The sequence below is a fragment of the Apis laboriosa genome, unplaced genomic scaffold (assembly GCF_014066325.1).
Source record: "Apis laboriosa isolate Shangri-la unplaced genomic scaffold, ASM1406632v1 scaffold34_cov151, whole genome shotgun sequence".
In the NCBI taxonomy this organism is placed as follows: domain Eukaryota; kingdom Metazoa; phylum Arthropoda; class Insecta; order Hymenoptera; family Apidae; genus Apis; species Apis laboriosa.
This window is the reverse complement of record NW_025222928.1, coordinates 6,071,025-6,091,369: the sequence shown is the minus strand read 5'-3', so window position 1 is coordinate 6,091,369 and position 20,345 is coordinate 6,071,025. Positions and strand designations below refer to the sequence as shown.

At 34.8% G+C, this 20,345-nt stretch overlaps 1 protein-coding gene across 3 annotated transcripts in view; it reads right to left on the bottom strand.

Annotated features, from left to right (window-relative positions):
* Positions 1-20,345, bottom strand: part of LOC122715275 (solute carrier family 12 member 4) — a 154,363-nt gene that overhangs the window by 115,767 nt on the left and 18,251 nt on the right. For all 3 annotated transcript variants that reach the window (XM_043937335.1, XM_043937336.1, XM_043937337.1), the window contains exon 3: positions 13,552-13,617. In XM_043937335.1, the coding sequence (XP_043793270.1) occupies positions 13,552-13,617 (66 nt within the window). The remainder of the gene's footprint in view (positions 1-13,551; positions 13,618-20,345) is intronic.

Below are 20,345 nucleotides of genomic sequence, written 5' to 3'. Positions count from 1 at the left end.
TTTTTTTTTTTTTTTTTTTTTTTTTTTTTTTTTACGACTCCAAATTCCATTATGGCTGAAATCGTTCGCGTTGAACGAAGATCGAGATCTCCCTCTCCCCTCCCCCTCCCCGATCACGAGTTTATTTTCTCAAGATAACAACGAAGATACGAAGGCGAAGATAAGAAGGCATGAGAATAATTTTCACTTTCGACCGAGGTTTTTTTTATTCCCCCCAGGGGAATTTTTTTTATCTTCGAGCCGTGGAATGCGTTCGTATTTGCGAACGTATTATAACGGTAGATAACGATGATCCAGAGGAACAATGATAATGTGATGAGGTTGCGAATTTTTGAGAAACGTTTTTATCTGTGTGTTTAAATACTTTGAAGGGGGGGGGGGAAGGGCTTGTTAAGATTTTTTGGAAGATTGAACAGGTTTGGAGAGAGGGGAATAGTGTTTCTTTCTAATTTTTCTGGGGAAATTTTTCGTGTTATTGCGTGGAATACTTTGGAATACTTTCCCCTATTACATTGCCTTCGGCGATGAAAGAAATCTAATACGAATATTTATATACAAAANGGGGGGGGGGGAAGGGCTTGTTAAGATTTTTTGGAAGATTGAACAGGTTTGAAGAGAGGGGAATAGTGTTTCTTTCTAATTTTTCTGGGGAAATTTTTCGTGTTATTGCGTGGAATACTTTGGAATACTTTCCCCTATTACATTGCCTTCGGCGATGAAAGAAATCTAATACGAATAAATTTTAACATTGATATTGAATTCGGCTCACGCTCGAAAAGAATATACGAATTTCGAATATATATATTTTTCTTTCGAATATATATATATATATATATATATAGAAATTTCGAGAAATATTCCAAGTATAGAATCAAGTTCTTTTTCAATAAAAAGAAAATCACGAAACTTTCGAAAAACAGGATTTTAAAATATTGCAAAGATCGATCGGGGGAAAGAAATATGGGTCTTGGTCTGTGATATCGAACATAATCGTGTCCGTGCAAGCTTTATCAAGGGTGAGAAGCGATGATGGAAGATTGTAGAAATCTAACTATAAATAAATTTCGACTTGAAATTCAGCTCGAATTCAAAAGGAACACGAATCCTTTTAAATATGCATTTTGAAATTAAATATATTCCAAGAATAATTCGATTGGATCAACGAGAAGATCTAATTAAGAAGAAATTTATAGTAATTTATAATAATAAATTAAACAAAATTAAATAAAAAATATAATAAATAAACTTCGATTCCAAATTCAGCTTCAAAAGGAACACGAATCCTTTTAAATATGCGTCTCAAAAGAGAGAAATATTTTAAGAAATCCTCGAAATATGCATTTTGAAATTAAATATATTCCAAGAATAATTCGATTGGATCGATGAGAAGATCTAATTAAAACAAGAGAAATTTATAATAATTTATGATAATAAATTAAACAAAATTAAATAAAAAATATAATAAATAAACTTCGATTCCAAATTCAGCTCGAATTCAAAAGGAACACGAATCCTTTTAAATATGCGTCTCAAAAGAGAGAAATATTTTAAGAAATCCTCGAAATATGCATTTTGAAATTAAATATATTCCAAGAATAATTCGATTGGATCGATGAGAAGATCTAACTAAGAAGAAATTTATAGTAATTTATAATAATAAATTAAACAAAATTAAATAAAAAATATATAATAAACTTCGATTCCAAATTCAGCTCGAATTCAAAAGGAACACGGATCCTTTTATGCCTCTCAAAATCTGGAGAAATATTCCAAGCATATTCCTTCGAAATAAAATATATTCCAAGAATAATTCGATTGAGTCGATCGAAGGGAAGAAATATTAAAACTTGATATCGAACACCCATAAAATCGTATCTATGCAACCCCTGTCACGAAAGGGTGAGAAGATCGTGAGAAATTTAACTATAAATAAACTTCGATTTGAAATTCAGCTCGAATTCAAAACGGATCCTTTTAAATATGCGTCTCAAAACTTGGAGAGATATTCCAAGCATAGAATCCTTCGAAATATGCATTTCGAAATAAAATATATTCCAAGAATAATTCGACTGGATCGAAAGAAATATCACTTGATATCGAACACTCATATAATCCGTGCAAATCCTGTCACGAAAGGGTGAGAAGATCGTGAGAAATTTAACTATAAATAAATTTCAGCTCGAATTCAAAAGGAACACGAATCCTTTTAAATATTCTCTCTCGAAAGAGAGAAATATTTCAAGAAATCCTCGAAATATGCATTTCGAAATCAAATATACTCCAAGAATAATTCGATCGATGAGAGGATCTAACTAAGGTGAGAAATTTATAATAATTTATAGTAATAAATAATAATAAATTAAACAACAAAATTAAATAAAAAGTATATATAAATAAACTTCGATTCCAAATTCAGCTCGAATTCAAAACCAATCCTTTTAAATATGCGTCTCAAAACCTGTACAAATATTCCAAGCATAGAATCCTCGAAATCAAAAATTTTATTCGGGTCGATCGGAACGAATCGAAGGAAAGAAAGGAGTCGACTCGTCGATTTGCGAAGGAACACATCGTCGTCGATGCAACCCCTCGTCGACGGAGGCGATGTATCGCATGGCTGGCGCCAGTTAACAATCGAAAAGGCTGCATTTATGAATAAGGCTGGAAACGGCAGGTGGGGTAAGGTCACAGGCAATGAACCTCGATCCAGTTCAGGGCCTGACGACGACACATCCTTCTCCTTAATCCGATTTACCTGCCTTTAATCCACCTGCACTGTATCCCTCGAAAGTTTCGATCATACGCGCCAAGATTCTCTTCATCCAAAATCGAAATTTGTTGTTGAGTTAAGCAGAAAGAGAATTCCTTTCTCCGCGCGAGGATATCTTCGAAAAAACTGATCTGCTTTTCGAAATATCGTAAATATCTCCATCTGCTTTCGTGGTGGAGTATATTTACACGAGTATCGATATAATAATTCTCATCTTGAGAAATAAGAAATAAGAATTATCGCGTGAATTTCGTAGCTGATCAAAAATTAAACAAAAAATATAATAATATAAAAAAATAAACTTCGATATAATATAATAAATAAAATCAACATAATAATCTTCTTTTCATCCTGAGAAATAAAAAGATCATTGGGTGAATTTCGTAGCTGATCAAAAATTAAACAAAAAATATAATAATATAAAAAAATAAACTTCGATGTAATACAATAAATAAAATCGACATAATAATCTTCTTTTCATCCTGAGAAATAAAAAGATCATTGGGTGAATTTCGTAGCTGATCAAAAATTAAACAAAAAATATAATAATATAAAAAAATAAACTTCGATGTAATACAATAAATAAAATCAACATAATAATCTTCTTTTCATCCTGAGAAATAAAAAGATCATTGTGTGAATTTCGTAGCTGATCAAAAATTAAACAAAAAATATAATAATATAAAAAAATAAACTTCGATATAATACAATAAATAAAATCGACATAATAATCTTCTTCTCATCCTAAGAAATAAGAATTATCGCGTGAAATAAGAATATAAAAAATAAGAATTTCGTAGCTGATCAAAAATTAAACAAAAAATATAATAATATAAAAAAATAAATTTCGATATAATATAATAAATAAAATCGACATAATAATCTTTTTCTCATCCTGAGAAATAAAAAGATCATCGCGCGAATATTCTTATTTCGTAGCTGATCAAAATTCGTAGCTGATCATTTACAAGTTTTGTAAATGTAAATTCTAACAAACAGCACTAGTGACGATAATAAAACTGGAAACACGATTGCACGTGCCACTCCAAAATCACATAGAAATATCCTATGTCACGCGACACAAATCCGTATCGCACATACACGAGGGCGGAAAGCAAGCGAGGTTGCACGATTCGACGAAACAAAAAAAAAAAATATAAAAGAGAGAGAGAGACAAACATAGAAAAGCCGAAGAGCTTTCGATCAGGAGAAATGACGCTGATTTTCGAATCGTGTGACTCGTCAATTGCCGAAGGAAACGCAAAGCGGAGAAAGCTGTGAATAATGCAATATCGCGTTATCGAGATCGGCCGGCGTTATCCGGCCAATTATCGCGGCGAGGGGTCGATGTTGAAACGTCAGCCACGAAGGTCTAGGATAGAAATTGCGTGCCGTGCCCCAGTTAACGATCGAGGGCTGCGTTCCCAGCAATACAACCCCCTCGAATGCAGGGTCGCGGACGGTGAACTTAGCCTCGATTCTCGAGGTTAACTCCTTCCTCCTCCTCCTCCTCCTCCTCCTCCTCCTCTTTTTCTCGCGATCTTTCGAAACTTGCTCGAACGTGAAGTGTTTCGGCCAGAAAGATTTACAAGCTTTGTAAAACTGGTGGATTAGACGTGGTGTTTTCGCTGTCAAGTGAAACAATGAAACATCCGCGAATCAATTTGGGAAATTTCCCTTTTGACAAAAATTTTTCCCACGAATCCAGCGAATTTTCATAATTTCATAATTTTGGATGGGATAAATCCAGCTGATTGGAAATTGAAAATTCAGATTTTTCGACGAGTTAACGAGCCAATTGAAATTTCCAATTTCTTGAATTGGATTTTCCTCTTTCCAACTTTCCACGATACTCGTCCCCCCCCCCCTATTTTAAAATATCGAATAACCCGAATTCTTTTCCAGACCCAATACTTGTACAACGGAAGCGAATTTTTCTCCTTTGCTGTGGAAAAAAAAATTTCGAATTTTTCTCCTTTGCTGTGGAAAAAATTTCGAATTTTTCTCCTTTGCTGTGGAAAAAAAAATTTCGAATAGAAGAAATGCAGTGCGCCAAATTTGGGGAGGCGAGAATCGTAGAATTGGATCGAAATTGGCCTCGAGTTGGTCTTCCAGTTCCGCCGGAAGTGGATGCCTCGAGGCCTCGGGATCGAAGTTTATAAATAAGGTTATTGGGAAGGGGGGTCGCGTCGAGGGTGAAGGTAGAAAAGCTCGGTTCAAGGCCGTTCGCGTGTTGGCGCGAATATCTCGACCAGATACATGCCACGTCTCTATTAACCGACTACTAACGAGTTTAATCCCGTCCCCCTTCCTTCGCGGTTTGCCTCCTTGATGAAAACTCGATAACGCAACGCGCGCCGATTATCGTGCAAATTACTGGCATGGAGAGGGAGAGAGGAGGAGGAGGGGTCAGAAACTTTGTAAGATTCAATTATCGAATTCTCGTGTGCACAAGGAATTGAAGAGACTTCAAAGATTTTGTTATATCTGGATGTTAATTTTTTTTTCTTTCTGCCTGAGAAAATGGCACGATATTATTATTAAAATTTTTCTGTTTATATTTTTATCTGTTATCCATCGAGTCGACAAAATTCGTTTCTTCTTCTTCTTTTTCTTTTTCTTGTAGAAAAAATTAAATTGGAAAAAAAGTTGATTCTATGATATATTCGTTTAATTTGATATTCAGGAACGAGTGTATAACGTATTATTATAATGCGTTGTTTGTGAGAAAAAATATGAAAATTTGTTTTCGTAGAGGCATTTTCTCCCAATTATATTCTTGATGAAGTGAAATTTATATCACGCTTCTAATCTAGTTTCAAGACCGTCGTTGAATCTTTAAAGGTTCGATTAATTATTTGACGTGCCATTTACAATGAAAAAAACGTTTCACGTTTTCTGGACGATTATCCAATAAAATTTTTATTATCCAATAAAAATTTCTTTCTTTCTTTATTATAATAAAAATTCTTTATTCTTTATTCTTTATTATAATAAAAATTTTCTTTCTTCTTTATTCTCGAGTTCTTCATCCCCCTCTTACTCTCATGTTTACTCTCCTAGTAAATATTTTCTTGCTTCGTCGAGTCTCCCCGCTCGTGGGATTAATTAATTAAAATTAAAATAAAAAGTAAACGGGAGGTTTGGTTTTGGAGAGGACGAATACGTTCCCTGTTTCTTCGTTTCTTCGAATTCATCAGAGAGTTACTTACTTAACTCGACGCGAACTTTTCCAATTTCACGGAAGAAAAAATGCAGTCGGAAGGTATAAACGAGATCGTGAATTTACGAGTTGTTCGACGACGAATTACTCCTTCTCCGCCATCTCTCCTCCCTTCGAATCGACGAAATTTTCTCAAATTTCGTTCCCCTCCTCCGAACAATTCCGCTCCTCGACAAACTATTCCTGATATTTCTCAAGTATCCTAAATCTCGGGGATAAAAATTGCGGAGGAAACGAAGGAGGGGAGAAGAGGAAAAAATGATATCCAGGAGTGGAGAATTTTTTTTTAAAAATTAGATGGAGGAAGGATGAAATAATTATCCGTGGAACAATTGAATACTCGAACATTCTCGGGATGAAAGAATTGGAAGAAAAATGAAGAAAAAGAAAAAGAATCGAAAATAATAACTAGAATTTTCTAGAGATTCCTATTTCGAAGAAGAGAGTTTTCGAGATGGTAACATTCTTTGGGGTAAAAAAATTGGAGAAAAAAAAAGATGGAGGGAAAATAATAACTAAATAGGAATTTCGATAAATAGAAAATTTTCGAGATGATAAAAATTCGTAAATAAAGGAAATAAAGAATACAGAGAATACAGAGAATATCCTTTGTTCTTCTCTTTTTTTTCCCCCAGTTTTCAGTGAAATAATGAGGGGATAAAATATTCTCGTGAGGAGGTAGGATGTATAAATTAAATGTCCTCGAATGTGAGAGAGCGTATGCAATGTTACAGAGAGAGGAGGATTCTGTTTCACTGTGCATTATCTGGAAGAAAAATGCCGGAGACGCGTCAGATTCTAATTTATCGCAGCCCGATACGATTCATATCGAGTTTTCTTTCCGAGATATTTCCGAGCTTCGCGGAATATTGGATTGCAACGATGGATCGATTTCTCTCGTTCTTTTTTTCTTTCTTTTAAATAACAATAACTCCTTCCGTCATTTCTTTTCACGTTTCAAACACGTTTAATCTCATCGAGACGTGGATGATTAGAAAGAGAGATTCTTTTAAAAAAATATATTATCAAGATACAAAAAAAAAAAAAATGCCTCGCTTTCTCGCGATTAATTTATTACGTTTCCAAAACTCCGCTAATAAATCAAGAAGTCGAGAACGATCAGAAAAAGAGATCGCTATCTCTTTTTATCGCCAGATAAATAAAAAAAAAAAAAAAGAATTACACAGAGTCGTCAAAATTCTTCAAAAGATCGTATCGATCACGATAAGAAAGAGAACAATTTTAATCCTCTCGCTAACAACCGGGATAATTGGAGGCATTACGCGGGTTATCGAGCGATTATTCGTTATCCCGCGGATCTATTCGCCGAAAAACAACCAAGAGTATCAAATATTTGCCAACCTTCTGCCAACCCCGACATCAAGCCGCCCTTTCGCAAAGCTTCTTAATCGAACTCCACCTACGCATCTGAAATAACGCAAGTTAATCACAGGGCTCTATCGCTTGGTATTTTCTTTTACTTAATTTTTTTATTTATTTTTTCACGATTTTTTTTTTGCATTTTCTTTATTTTCTTACTTTTACTTGGTATTTTCTTCTACTTAATTTCTTTATTGCTTTACGATTTTTGCTTTTTTTTTTTGGTATTTTGTTTTACTTGATATCTTCTTCTACTTAATTTTGGTATTTTCTTCTGCTTAATTTTTTTATTGCTTCACAATTTTTGCTTTTTTTTGGGGTATTTTCTTTCACTTGGTATTTTCTTCTACTTAATTTTTTTACTTATTATTTCACGATTTTTTTTTTTTGGATATTTTCTTTTACTTGGTATTTTCTTCTACTTAATTTTTTTACTTATTATTTCACGATTTTTATTTTTTGATATTTTCTTTTACTTGATATTTTCTTCTACTTAATTTTTTNTTTTTTTTTTTTTTCGTATCAAGGCGCGTCGTATTATCTATCCGGCCGATTACACGCTTGACACGTACACGCCCACGCATCTGCATAAAGCTAAACGATTCTCGAAACCGGCCTTGACACTCTCCGTCGAATCGATAAGAAGACACCGCTTGATTTACCGATCTTTCGCGCCATTGAATCGCGCACGTGTGAAATCTCCATTCGATCTCTTTCCCTTTCCTCGCCAAATATCGATCGAGTCGAGAGAGAGAGAGAGAGAGAGAGAGAGAGAGAGAGAGAGAGAGAGAGAGAGAGAGAAAAAAGAAAGAAAGTGATCTCCGAAAAACTTCACGGTATAATAGAAATAAAAGTAGTGGATTTGTTTGATTAATAAACGTATAATCGAAGGAGTTTGGGATGAATTGAATCGTGGAAATGTTCGTAGTTAGGAAGTTAGTTGGGATCAAAGATGGAGAAGAGATACGAATATATTTAAATATTTGAATAGTTTTGAATTATTGATTTGTGAAATCAGCGAGGTAAATTAATTTACTTCAAATTGTTTTAAGAATATTTATTTCTTTTTGTATTATTTATTTCTTAGTTAAATATGAAATTGTAAATTTATAGTTTTAGAATGAATAATTTATTCAATTAATAAATAACTAAGACACGTAACACTTTTTAATACAACGTGAATTTTATTATTAAATTTCCTTTCTTAATCGTCAAAAGAGGGAACACACGCGACTCCCTCGAACGAATTCTTTTTCTCCATTATCTCATTATTCAACCATTTTCTTGCAATTATCGAATCCCCATCTCGCTGCACAACAACGAAAAAAGAGGGAAAAAGTGAAACTCTTTCCCTCCCAGAATCTTTATTGTCCATTATTCAACTTTATCCAATTAATAAACTGTCTTCCCGTTCTCGAGTGAACGCAGCTCATTCGAGGAGACATTTTTCCTCCAGGTCCTCATCGATTATTCATACGATCTCGCCCAATTATTAAATTTCCGTGTCGCTTTATCGAAAAGCGCGCGCCCGCACGCGGAGAAAAAGAAGAAGAAGAAGAAGAAGAAGAAGAAAACTGTTGAAAATCCCTTGGCGGGGGAAAAAAAGGGGGAATGGAAAATCATTCAGATTCCAGAGAGCTGGAAGGTTGGATCGATGGACGACGTTCTCGTCGAACGAGTGAAACCAAAGTAATCGATAGGATTCCACCGAATGCATTCCGCATTCCCCGGTTCAAACTGAGTCGTTTATATCCGTGGCTCCGCAGATTCGTGACTCCCCGTTTGATTCTGAAGCACCGATGGCTTCGTACCGCACGAAGCGAAATAAGCCACGGTTATCGAATTAACCTAATCAAATTTCGAAACACAAGGCACAATGCACGCACGCGCGTATTAATTATTACGTACGTGTGTCGATGATTTTGATTTACTTTGGTTTACTCATTTATTTTTAATCCACGCGGATCAATCGTTTCGAACTTTAAATTTTTCAACGCGTGGTGTATTTTTATCGGCGTCCTTCAGACCGCGATTTACGACCGCGGCATTACTTATTAATTCTATTACACACGCGTATATAAATTATTATACGATGAGTTTACGATCATATATAGCGAATACGAGAGAGAAATGAACTTGATGAGACTTTTTTTTCCGCGAGAAAGAGAATGAAATTTTTATTTCCGATTTCTCTTTGCGATTCCCGTGAACTCGAGAAAGTGGAGATCGTTGGAGTGTGTACATCTTTCGTGCGAATTTATATATATATATAAAAAAAAAGAAAACTTAAAAAAAGAATACATTTGCGATTAAATCTCCGCGTGACACGAACAGAGAGAAAATTCTGTTGGATTAAAGAAATTAAATCCGTCCTAGACCTATCTCTAAACCTCTTATCCGGGATAACCTTTTTTTAAATTCAAGATCAGAAATGAACGTGGAGTTTAACCCGGTAAAAATTTCGAAAATGGCTCGTTTAAAGAGGGTCCAGCGGGGCACAAAGCGGAATTTTTTTTCTCCAGTACAACCGCGAGGATATTCTCCCTCCCTCTCACGAAGGGAAAACGGTTCTCTCGCGTGATTATGAAATATTACGGGGATTAAGGTTCCCTTCTAAATCGCGACCGTTTAATCTAATTAACGGATAATTAAGCAACGGGGAACACGAAGGAGCGAAGAAGGATCCTCCTAGAGATTACCTCTTCTCTCTTCTCGGGCTTCGAGATTAATCGCGAACGTTTGACGAAACGAAAGGATGATAATTAAAAGCTAAAAGGATATTAACGTATTATTTATAGCGAATTATCGAATCGCGTTTTATCGTATTAGCTGTGTTTCATTGTTATCCGGAAACTAATCTCGACATCCCCAATCGATAATTCATCCGGCTTTCTATTTTAATGCCGTTACCCCCGCCAATGAGGGGGAATTAGTATTCGTGTAATTTATATAATTACGCGTTCAACGGCGATAAAACGAAACGCGGGAAAGCGAGGATTAGCGATGGAGTTAACTTCCAATATGAATCGACAAAGGGGCCAAGTTTTCAACGAGAAATATTTATTTCGTGAGATTCGATTGATTCTTCGATTGCTTGTAAGAGATTGAAAAATATATTTATAAGCATTTTGACATTTCTTAGAATATATAAGTGTGTTTAGAAACTTTGGAAGACTCTGAAAAATGTTTCGGCTTTCGGTTTAGACTACACGTACGCAAGTTTGATCAGGGAATTCGACTTCGGATCGACTCGGTAAAAATCGGATACGATCGGCTCGAGAGGCCTAAGTCCAGTTATTAAGGTGGTAATCCGATTGCATCCGAGTGTTGTCGAACTTGCACGAAGTTAAAGAGAGAAGAACGGATCCAAATTTTTCAAATCGGTATCCTCGTAAATTAATTTTTTCTTTCGATATATTCGTGAAAAATTTGAAGAAATTTAAACTTCATTTCCATTTACCACAAAGTTATTTATTCCCATCACTACCAGTATATTTGACAAGAGGAACAAAAGCATCGATATCGCGTCTGGTAAATTGATTACCAGCGACACGAAATACTGCAATTGAACGATACGTGAGTAGATTGCTTGTTTAGACGAATTTGTTGGACAAACTTTGGTTTTCATGACAAATTACCTTAGAAATACCTTTAAATTGATCATTGATTCGAAGAAGATTGGATGAAAGCGCTTAGTGGATAGATATTTGAGGATTAATTGATAGAAAGTTTGTTAGAAGGATTATCAAAGTTATTCTGAAAATGTATATTTATAGTGTTCTTTAGTTTTTACCACGAAGTTTGAAACTTTAGTAGAACTTTCAGGGAAACAAAATTCACGAGCTTGGCTTAAATTGACTGAAAAGTAGTCGGTTAATATTTGAAAAATAAACAACTCGAGGAATGATTAAAATGTAATCACTTAAAGATGTACGAAATATTATTTTACACGCATAATGGAATAAGATTTTAAATAACAAATTTTCAATTTTCAAAACTGATATATTATTGCATTTTTATTTCATTTCGCATTCTATTATTTTATCCATAAAACAAAAAAGCTATAATCAATATGATAATAATTGATTAATTTTTTGGGGGGGGAGGGAGAGGAAAGAAAACAATTTTGAATAAAAAATTATTGTTACAAAATATATTATTACATTGTAGTTTCTATTTGAAACAATTATTTTTTCATCAACTAGAACTCTCTAATCGACCGTAATTACTTTTCCCTCCCTTTCTATCAAAAAAAAAATTGTAAAAACGAAATTTTAATTAAAAAAAAAATCTCTCTCTCTCTCTCTCTCAATCCAATAATTATTCTCCATCCAAATAACCAAAAATTCCACGATATAAGCACGAGAAATAAAATTTATTGGAAAAATACTTCAAATATTATCTTCCATAAAACTACTTTTAATACACAGATTCTCTACTCTAGTAATAATATTTCATAAATACAACCAAAAAATGTGAATTCCAATCGTAATTCTCGAATCTTTAACTCACCATCACCCAATTATACCGAATGAAATCGAAAAGAAAATTTGGACTTTTCCGAATTCGAATCATTAACTCCGCCATCTTTAACCACCAAAAGGAAAAGCCTGAATTTCGAGAGGCTCAATTTGCTCAATTCTATCGGCATCTAAATCCAATCGATTTAGGCATAGCCCAACAAATGTTGCGAATATCGGGTGCGTATAATCCACGAGGCGCGGATGAACTAGGTCAGGAGGAGACATTCCCTCCTTTGGACGAACACCGCCCCCATATAATCCGCAAATTTACCGCGAGCGAGGGACAATCGTCGATTCGGGTCAGAGGCGGCTGCTGCTGCAACCCGGAAGTCGGATGCGCCTCGTTCTTAACCTTTCCAACCACCGTTGGCGGATCTTTTCTCGCGAAAAACAAGTGAGCCCTCTTCGTTCCTTCCTCGATTCGAAGAACGTTTTGGGACAAAGGGATTTGGAAAAAAAAAAAAAAAAAAAAGATTTCGTTTCAATTCCGATACGGGGCTGCGAGTGACGTTCGAGATAGTGGAGACGCGATAAACAGGGTTCTTTTCGAAGAGGAATTTTAACGTCAACGTGTGAAGGTTGATAAAGTAATGCGATAAACTTGTGCTTTTTGTCTGGAAATAATCGAAGAGGAGATCGAATATTGGAGTCGAATTATTGGGAGAATAAATAAAGATGAATATTTTATTTTATTTTCGAGGATTATGATTTAAAAAGCTGGGCAAAATGTGTTATCGTTTTTACTACAAAAATTTTTTTACAAAATTTTTGTTTTTATTACAAAAAGTTAATTGATATAATCGAATAATTTCATCAATGGAAATTCTTGTTTTTCGAATGGATCCATTGTTGCACAAAGAGAAATGGGTATAGCACGGAATGAATGAAAGGAGATGTCCCCTTTCGAAAGAGGGTGGACGACACGATAACGAATTCCTCTGTTCTTTCATCGATCGGCCTCTCGTTGCTCTTCGTGCAGCCGGAGGAGTTTCTTTTTAACTCGTCCCGACAATAAGGCGCGAAAGAAAGAGGTGGAAGAACGAGAAAGTTCGCGAGCAGGCTTTCTCCACGGTGCTCATCCACCGCCTGACGTAATGATAAAAAAGTCGCGTGGAAATCCTCCGCCCACGCAGTCAGACGTCGACCAACGTGTATATTAGATAATTTTACACCGGTTTTCGAGGGAAAGTTTGGAGAGAAAATAGACGGAGTGGTCGACAAAGATGACAACACCTTTTCGGGGCGAAACGTTTATTTGATTCTTTCTCAGAAGATTCAGAAAGGGTTTGGATCCCGTTTCAAAGAGTTTTTAGCTTGGAAAACTTGTTACTGCTCCCGCGGAAAATTTCCATACTCGCGCGTTTCATGCTGCACATATTTCTCGTAAATATTTGTATCAATTTAACGGCGTGATAAAATTGAAAATTTATCACAAATCTTTTAATCTTTAGATTAAATAAATAAGAGAAGGTTAAAACTCGCACCTTCGTTTATGAGAAAAATCCTCTTAAAATTTTTATATCATAGTGATATCAATTATAAAAATAGAAATACTTCGAACAAATAGAAGACTTCGACAAAAGACAAATTTAAAAATTTTTTTCTCATTCATGAAATATAAATCGAGCAGCAAAGATCTGCTTGAATCTACTTACATTCGCTGGTGGGGAATTTAGGAACGAGATGTTGATGTTCCAATTGGGTGCCGTTCAGAGGCGGATCTGAAATCAGAAAAGGAAAAAATTGAAGTACAATTATCATTATCACCCACTCGATTAATCGAGAGCAGAAGAGGGTAGGAAGAAAATTAGGAAGGGTTGCGATCGAAGGATGATTTTTGGATCGGCCAGGGCCTTGGAAAAGCTTGTGAACCGTGTATATAGAGCGGGTAAAAGGGGTAGAGACAAGAGGCGCGAATGTAGGTGAAACGGAGGAAGGCCTTCGCGACGAGAGAAGAGGTGCTGACGCCGTGGCGCGGCTCGAGCTCCACCCCAACACCGATTGGTCGATGAAATCCCGCCGACAGAGGAGCACGAGACACGTTGGAACGTGTGCATCCCTCGCCTTAAACGACCCTTCTCAAAAATACATTACGTAACGCGCGCACACCACCCACATTCGATAATCTCTAGACCCTAATAACCTACAAATTTTCGCGCGTTCCTTTCCCTTCAACGACTCACTTCTTCCTTTCGATCTTATTCTAATAATAATTAACCGATGAATGATGCAATTAGATATATATTTTTGTGAAATTTCTTGCTAAATTTCACGTAGTCGAGATAAATAATTATTTCTTTCGCGACACGTGTATATAAAGAGAAAAGGAAGAAAGAATCTTATTCTAATAATGATTAGAATCTTATTCTAATAATAATTGTGAATATATTTTATTGTGAAAGTTCTTGCTAAATTTCACGTCGTCGAGATAAGAAATTATTCCTTTAGCAACACATGTATACTGTATATAAAGAGAAAGGGAAGAAAGGAGATAGAGAGATAGACAATAAGGTGCAAAATTTCCTTTCGATCTTATTCTAATAATAATTGAATGATGTAATTGGGCGCATATATTTTTGTGAAATTTCTTGCTAAATTTCACGTCGTCGAGATAAGAAATCATCATTCCTTTCAACATATATATATATATATATACTGTATATAAAGAGAAAGGAAAGAAAGGAGATAAAGATAGACAATAAAGCGCAAAATTTCGATCTTATTCTAATAATAAAATTAACCAATGAACGATGAATTTGGTGCATATATTTTTGTGAAATTTTTTGCTAAATTTCACGTTGTCGAGATAAGAAATTATTTCTTTCGCGACACATGTATATAAAGAGAAAAAGAAGAAAGAATCTTATTCTTAATAACGATGCAATTGTGCATATATTTTTGTGAAATTTCTTGCTTAATTTCACGTTGTCGAGATAAGAAATCGTCATTCTTTTCGCGATGCATGTATATAAAAAGAAAGGGAAGAAAGGAGATAGAGAGAATAAGACAGAAAGATAGAGAATAAGACAGAAAATTTCCTTTCGATCTTATTCTAATAATAATTAACCAATGAACGATGCAATTAGACGAATATATTTTTGTGAAAGTTCTTGCTAAATTTCACGTCGTCGAGGTAAGAAATTATTTCTTTCGCGACACGTGTATACTGTATATAAAGAGAGAGGAAAGAAAGAAGATAGAGATAGACAATAAGGCGCAAAATTTCATGGCGCAAGATGGCGCACGAAGCATAGTTTCGTCTCGAGCGTTATTTCGGCGTGTTAGAGGGCAAAGGACGTCACGAGGATTTACGAGGGAGGGAGCTCGTATAATTCTCGACGTTTAACGAGGGCTCGTCGCTATCAATTTTTTGATATCGGTTAACGTTTCCCCGATAACTGGAACTCGGTGAAACACGGTCGAGGAACGTCCGAGAAGATTTATCTCGAAAAGTGTTTTACGAACACTTCGACGAGCGTTTTATACACCCACCTTTCGGTTAACGTTTCGTTAATTTCGAGTTCGAGTTGGCTAGCTCCAACGCAATTCCCTCGAGCATCTGGAGGAGCATCCTTAGAGAGAAATTTATCATCAAAGATGGATCCGTTGCTGGAAAATACGCTACTGTTTAAAAATATTTTAAGACAATCTCTTCTTAATAATCTCTCAAAATTTAGTTTAAGTTTTATGGAAAAAAGATTTACCATAATTTTATACAATACGTGTAAATGAAAATAATATAATTTCATAAGAAGGATGGATCTTGAAAAGAAACTTGTTGTAAAAGTATTTAGAGGAAACGTGAAAAGACATTAATTAAAAAGACAATAAGAAAATCGAAAGATTAAGTTCAATAATATCTAATCACGGATAGTAAGCAAGAAATAAGTAATTAAAATAATTTTGAATGCAAAACTCACATCAACGTTACGAATAAATATCAATAAAAATTGATCATACGGATATTCAATAAATAAACATTTGTTCGTCGATATTACAAAATTTCGAAATAAATTTTCAGTTTGTATCGGACGAGACCACTCCGCGATATTAGAAACCGATAAATATAATATAAAACGGAGACTATCGAAGACCAGATAAAAGTAATAACATTAATGGTGGGGGGGGGGATCGAATCGATTCACTCGTCGTGAGACGAGTCGAAGGGGAAACGTGTCACGCGTGACAACCGTTTCGCCGCGAGGCGAAATTTTGAGGCTTCGCGTTGAAAGGTATATCGCGCCTCGTATACTGCCACGAAAATAAAGGAAGGGAGATAGAGAGAGAGAGAGAAGTATAAAAGGATCATCGATCGCAAAAAAGGAAGGATCACGCTTGATCTTGAGGGTGGTGTCATACAGCGAGGATGAAAAGTAATCTATTGAGTGAGAGGAGAGAAGAGAAAAGTTGGGAATGGAGATATATTGGCGATGAATGGAATAGTCCCTTTGACCCACGAAATTACTAGGTTCGCCGGAGTTGATCGGTGTTGACGATCGTCTAAAGCTCGTGATAGCGAATCCCTGGAACGTGACATCGGAGCAGGGGACCCGCGGAAATCAGACCAGACATTGTTTCCACCTCGACAAGATAAAGTGACACTGAACGTGACACTGCGCCGCGTGCGCTATCTCCATCTATGGAACGTAGGATTGCTCGTAGGTGGTGGTGTTCGATCGCAGCTTTGCCTCAACGTGTGGTTGTACTACGCCCGGCCTTCACAATGAATCCGCCGTTTTTACAGCAATTCATCGTTCCTTTTAAATACGATCGACGATGTGCTAATTTGAATTGTTCGATTCATTAAATTTTTTTTTTTTTTTTTACAGTACAATTTTAATATATCGATTGCGAGTTATACTCGAGATTGACAGTGAATCTTTTGTTTTAATTTTATAGCAATTGATCGATCCTTTTAAATTCGATCGATGGTAGGCTAATTTGAATTCTTCGATCGATTAAATTTTATTTACGGTAGAACTTTAAGATATCGATTGTGTTATTCTCGAGCTTGACAATGGATTCGTCGTTTTAATTTTATAGCAATTGATCGATCCTTTTAAATACGATCGACGATGTGCTAATTTGAATTGTTCGATTCATTAAATTTTTTTTTTTTTTTTACAGTACAATTTTAAGGCATATATCGATTGCGAGTTATACTCGAGATTGACAGTGAATCTTTTGTTTTAATTTTATAGCAATTGATCGATCCTTTTAAATTCGATCGATGGTAGGCTAATTTAAATTCTTCGATCGATTAAATTTTATTTACGGTAGAAGATATCGATTTTTTATTTACGGTTTAAGATATCGATTGTGTTATCCTCGAGCTTGACAATGGATTCGTCGTTTTAATTTTATAGCAATTGATCGATCCTTTTAAATACGATCGACGATGTGCTAATTTGAATTCTTCGATCGATTAAATTTTGTTTACAGTAGAACGTAAGATAATCGAACGCAAGTTTGCTTCAAGGGATATCGACTATGTTATTTTTGGAATTGACAATGAATTTATCAATTTTTACAGCAATGATCGATCCTTTTAAATACGATCGACGATGTGCTAATTTGAATTGTTCGATTCATTAAATTTTTTTTTTTTTTTACAGTACAATTTTAAGGCATATACCGATTGCGAGTTATACTCGAGATTGACAGTGAATCTGTCGTTTTAATTTTATAGCAATTGATCGATCCTTTTAAATTCGATCGATGGTAGGCTAATTTAAGTTCTTCGATCGATTAAATTTTATTTACGGTAGAACTTTAAGATATCGATTGTGTTATCCTCGAGCTTGACAATGGATTTGTCGTTTTACAGCAACTGGTGTTTAATCGATCGATCCTTTTAAATCTGATCGATGATAGGCTAATTTGAAATGTTTTATTGATTAAATTTTATTTACAATATATAATATAGGATTATTTTGCAATAGTCTCAAGTTTGCTTTAAAATGGCGTATCTATTCTATTATTCTCGGGATTCACAATGAATCTGTCGTTTTACAGTAATTGATAGATTCTTTTAAATCCAATCGATGATAGGCTAATTAATTAAATTTTAGAACGTAAATTTGTTTTAAGATTGCATTCATCTTATTGCTTTATCCTCGAGATTGACAATGAATCTATCGTTTTAATTTTATAGCAATTGATCGATTCTTTTAAATTCGATCGATGATAGGCTAATTTGAATTCTTCGATTGATTAAATTTTTACAGAACTTTAAAATGGCATATCGATTGTGTTACCCTCGAAGTTGATAATGAATTTATTATTTTACAGCAACTGACGATCGTTCCTTTTATAATCTAATCGATGATAGGCTAATTTGAAATGTTTGATTAATTAAATTTTATTTACAATAGAACATGGGACGATTTTGCAATAGTCTCAAGTTTACTTTAAGGTAGCATTCATCCATTGCGTTATCCTCGGGGTTGACAATGAATCTGTCGTTTTAATTTTATAGCAATTAATCGATGGTAGGCTAATTTGAATTCTTCCATTGATTAAATTTTGTTTACAGTAGAACGAAAGATAATCGAACGAAACAATTTTGCTTCGAGGGATATCGACTATATTATTTTTGGAATTGACAATTTTTGGAATTTTTACAGCAATTTATCGATCCTTTTAAATACGATCGACGATATGCTAATTTGAATTGTTCGATTGATTAAATTTTTTTTTATCCTCAGGATTCACAATGAATCTGTCGTTTTGCAGCAATTGATCGATTCTTTTAAATCCAATCGATGGTAGGCTAATTTGAACTGATTAAATTTTTTTACAGTAGAACTTAAATTTGTTTTAAGGTACATCGATTGCGTTATCCTCGAAGGGTTGACAATCTGAATCTGAATCGTTATCGTTCCCTTCGAATCCGAACGAAGCTGAGACCAATTTTGAATCGTTCGATCGACCACATCTTTCATCTAATTGTTTCATTTTATTTCGCTTGATCCCCCGTGCCTTTCTATTTCTATTCTATCCCCTACATTCCACGAGACAAACAATCAATCGAAGACCGCGAATAACCGAGGCTGTTGCTCGACCGATCCACTTATATCACGGACTTAAGACGTTGTTGCATCACAATTTGAAATTCAACCAATAAATAAACTCCTATTCCTAAAATTAATATTATAAATAAAATTCCATAATTTAAAAAAATATATTGAATAAATTCATGGATATAAAATTCATAATGTTAATGACAAAAAAAATATTATTATTGATCTATAAATATATAAATTTGAATAATTTGAAAAAAATATCATTCTTTAGATAATAATTTTAATGCATCTCTAAAAGATCTTGAAATAATCCCATAAATAATATTTTCATCCACCTATGTAATCCAATAATCACCCATCTATATATAACCTATCAAACTATACATAAAATACGTTTGATACGAGGAAAGAAAAGAGAGAAAAAATCTTCTTACCTATATAAAAATCTTCTACCTATATAATCCAATAATCATCCACCTATACATAACCTATCAAACTATACATAAAATACGTTTGATACGAGGAAAGAAAAGAGGGGAAAAAATCTTCTTCGAGAAAAAAAAAAAAAAAAAAAAAAAAAGAAATCGAGAAATGCGAAAACAACATTTTGATAGATTGGAAGCGAGACATCGAAAGAAAGAAAACGCGAGTAAAAATTCTAGCCGGCAACGTGGCTCTCTTCGATGGCGCGAGGAATACTAAGTTCCGGAATCAGGAAAAGCCGGCACAACGCGGAGCGCGCAGTAATCGAATTGGGGCTTCGTGATGTTTTTCAGATGTAACGAAAGACAAGACTCCCCTACGTATACTAATAAAGAAAGAAGGAACAAATCGTTCGTCTCCAACTTGAATTATTATATTTATACAACTCGATAGATAATTCTAATCATTGTCTAATACTTTTTTGCCTTCGTTTCGAGGAAGAAACTTTGGAATTTTCGCCCCCAACTTGAATTATTATATTTATATAACTCGATAGATAATTCTCAATCATTGTCTCGTACGCGAAAACTTTTTCGTTTCGAGGAAGAAACTTTGGAATTTCCGCCCCCAACTTGAATTATTATATTTATATAACTCGATAGATAGAACTATTCGATCATCGTCACGAAAGAATTTTTGTCTTCCGAAGAGGAAACTCTGGAATTTTCCAAACACGTATCCGCGAATATATTAACAGCTTGCGCATGAAAGAAACATCGGCGTTGAGAGAGAACGTCTTAGGTTAGATTCTGATGAATATTGAAACAGGCGTAAACGTGTGCGCACGTGTTCCGGATATTTAAAACAGGGGAGAAATGGGTCGCAGCCCTTTTCTCTTTCTCGCATCTTCGCGATGCACTCATCAAGATGAGCCTCTGAATACAAATTTCTCTCTCTCTCTCTCTCTCTCTCTCTCTCTCTCTCTCTCTCTCTCTCTCTCT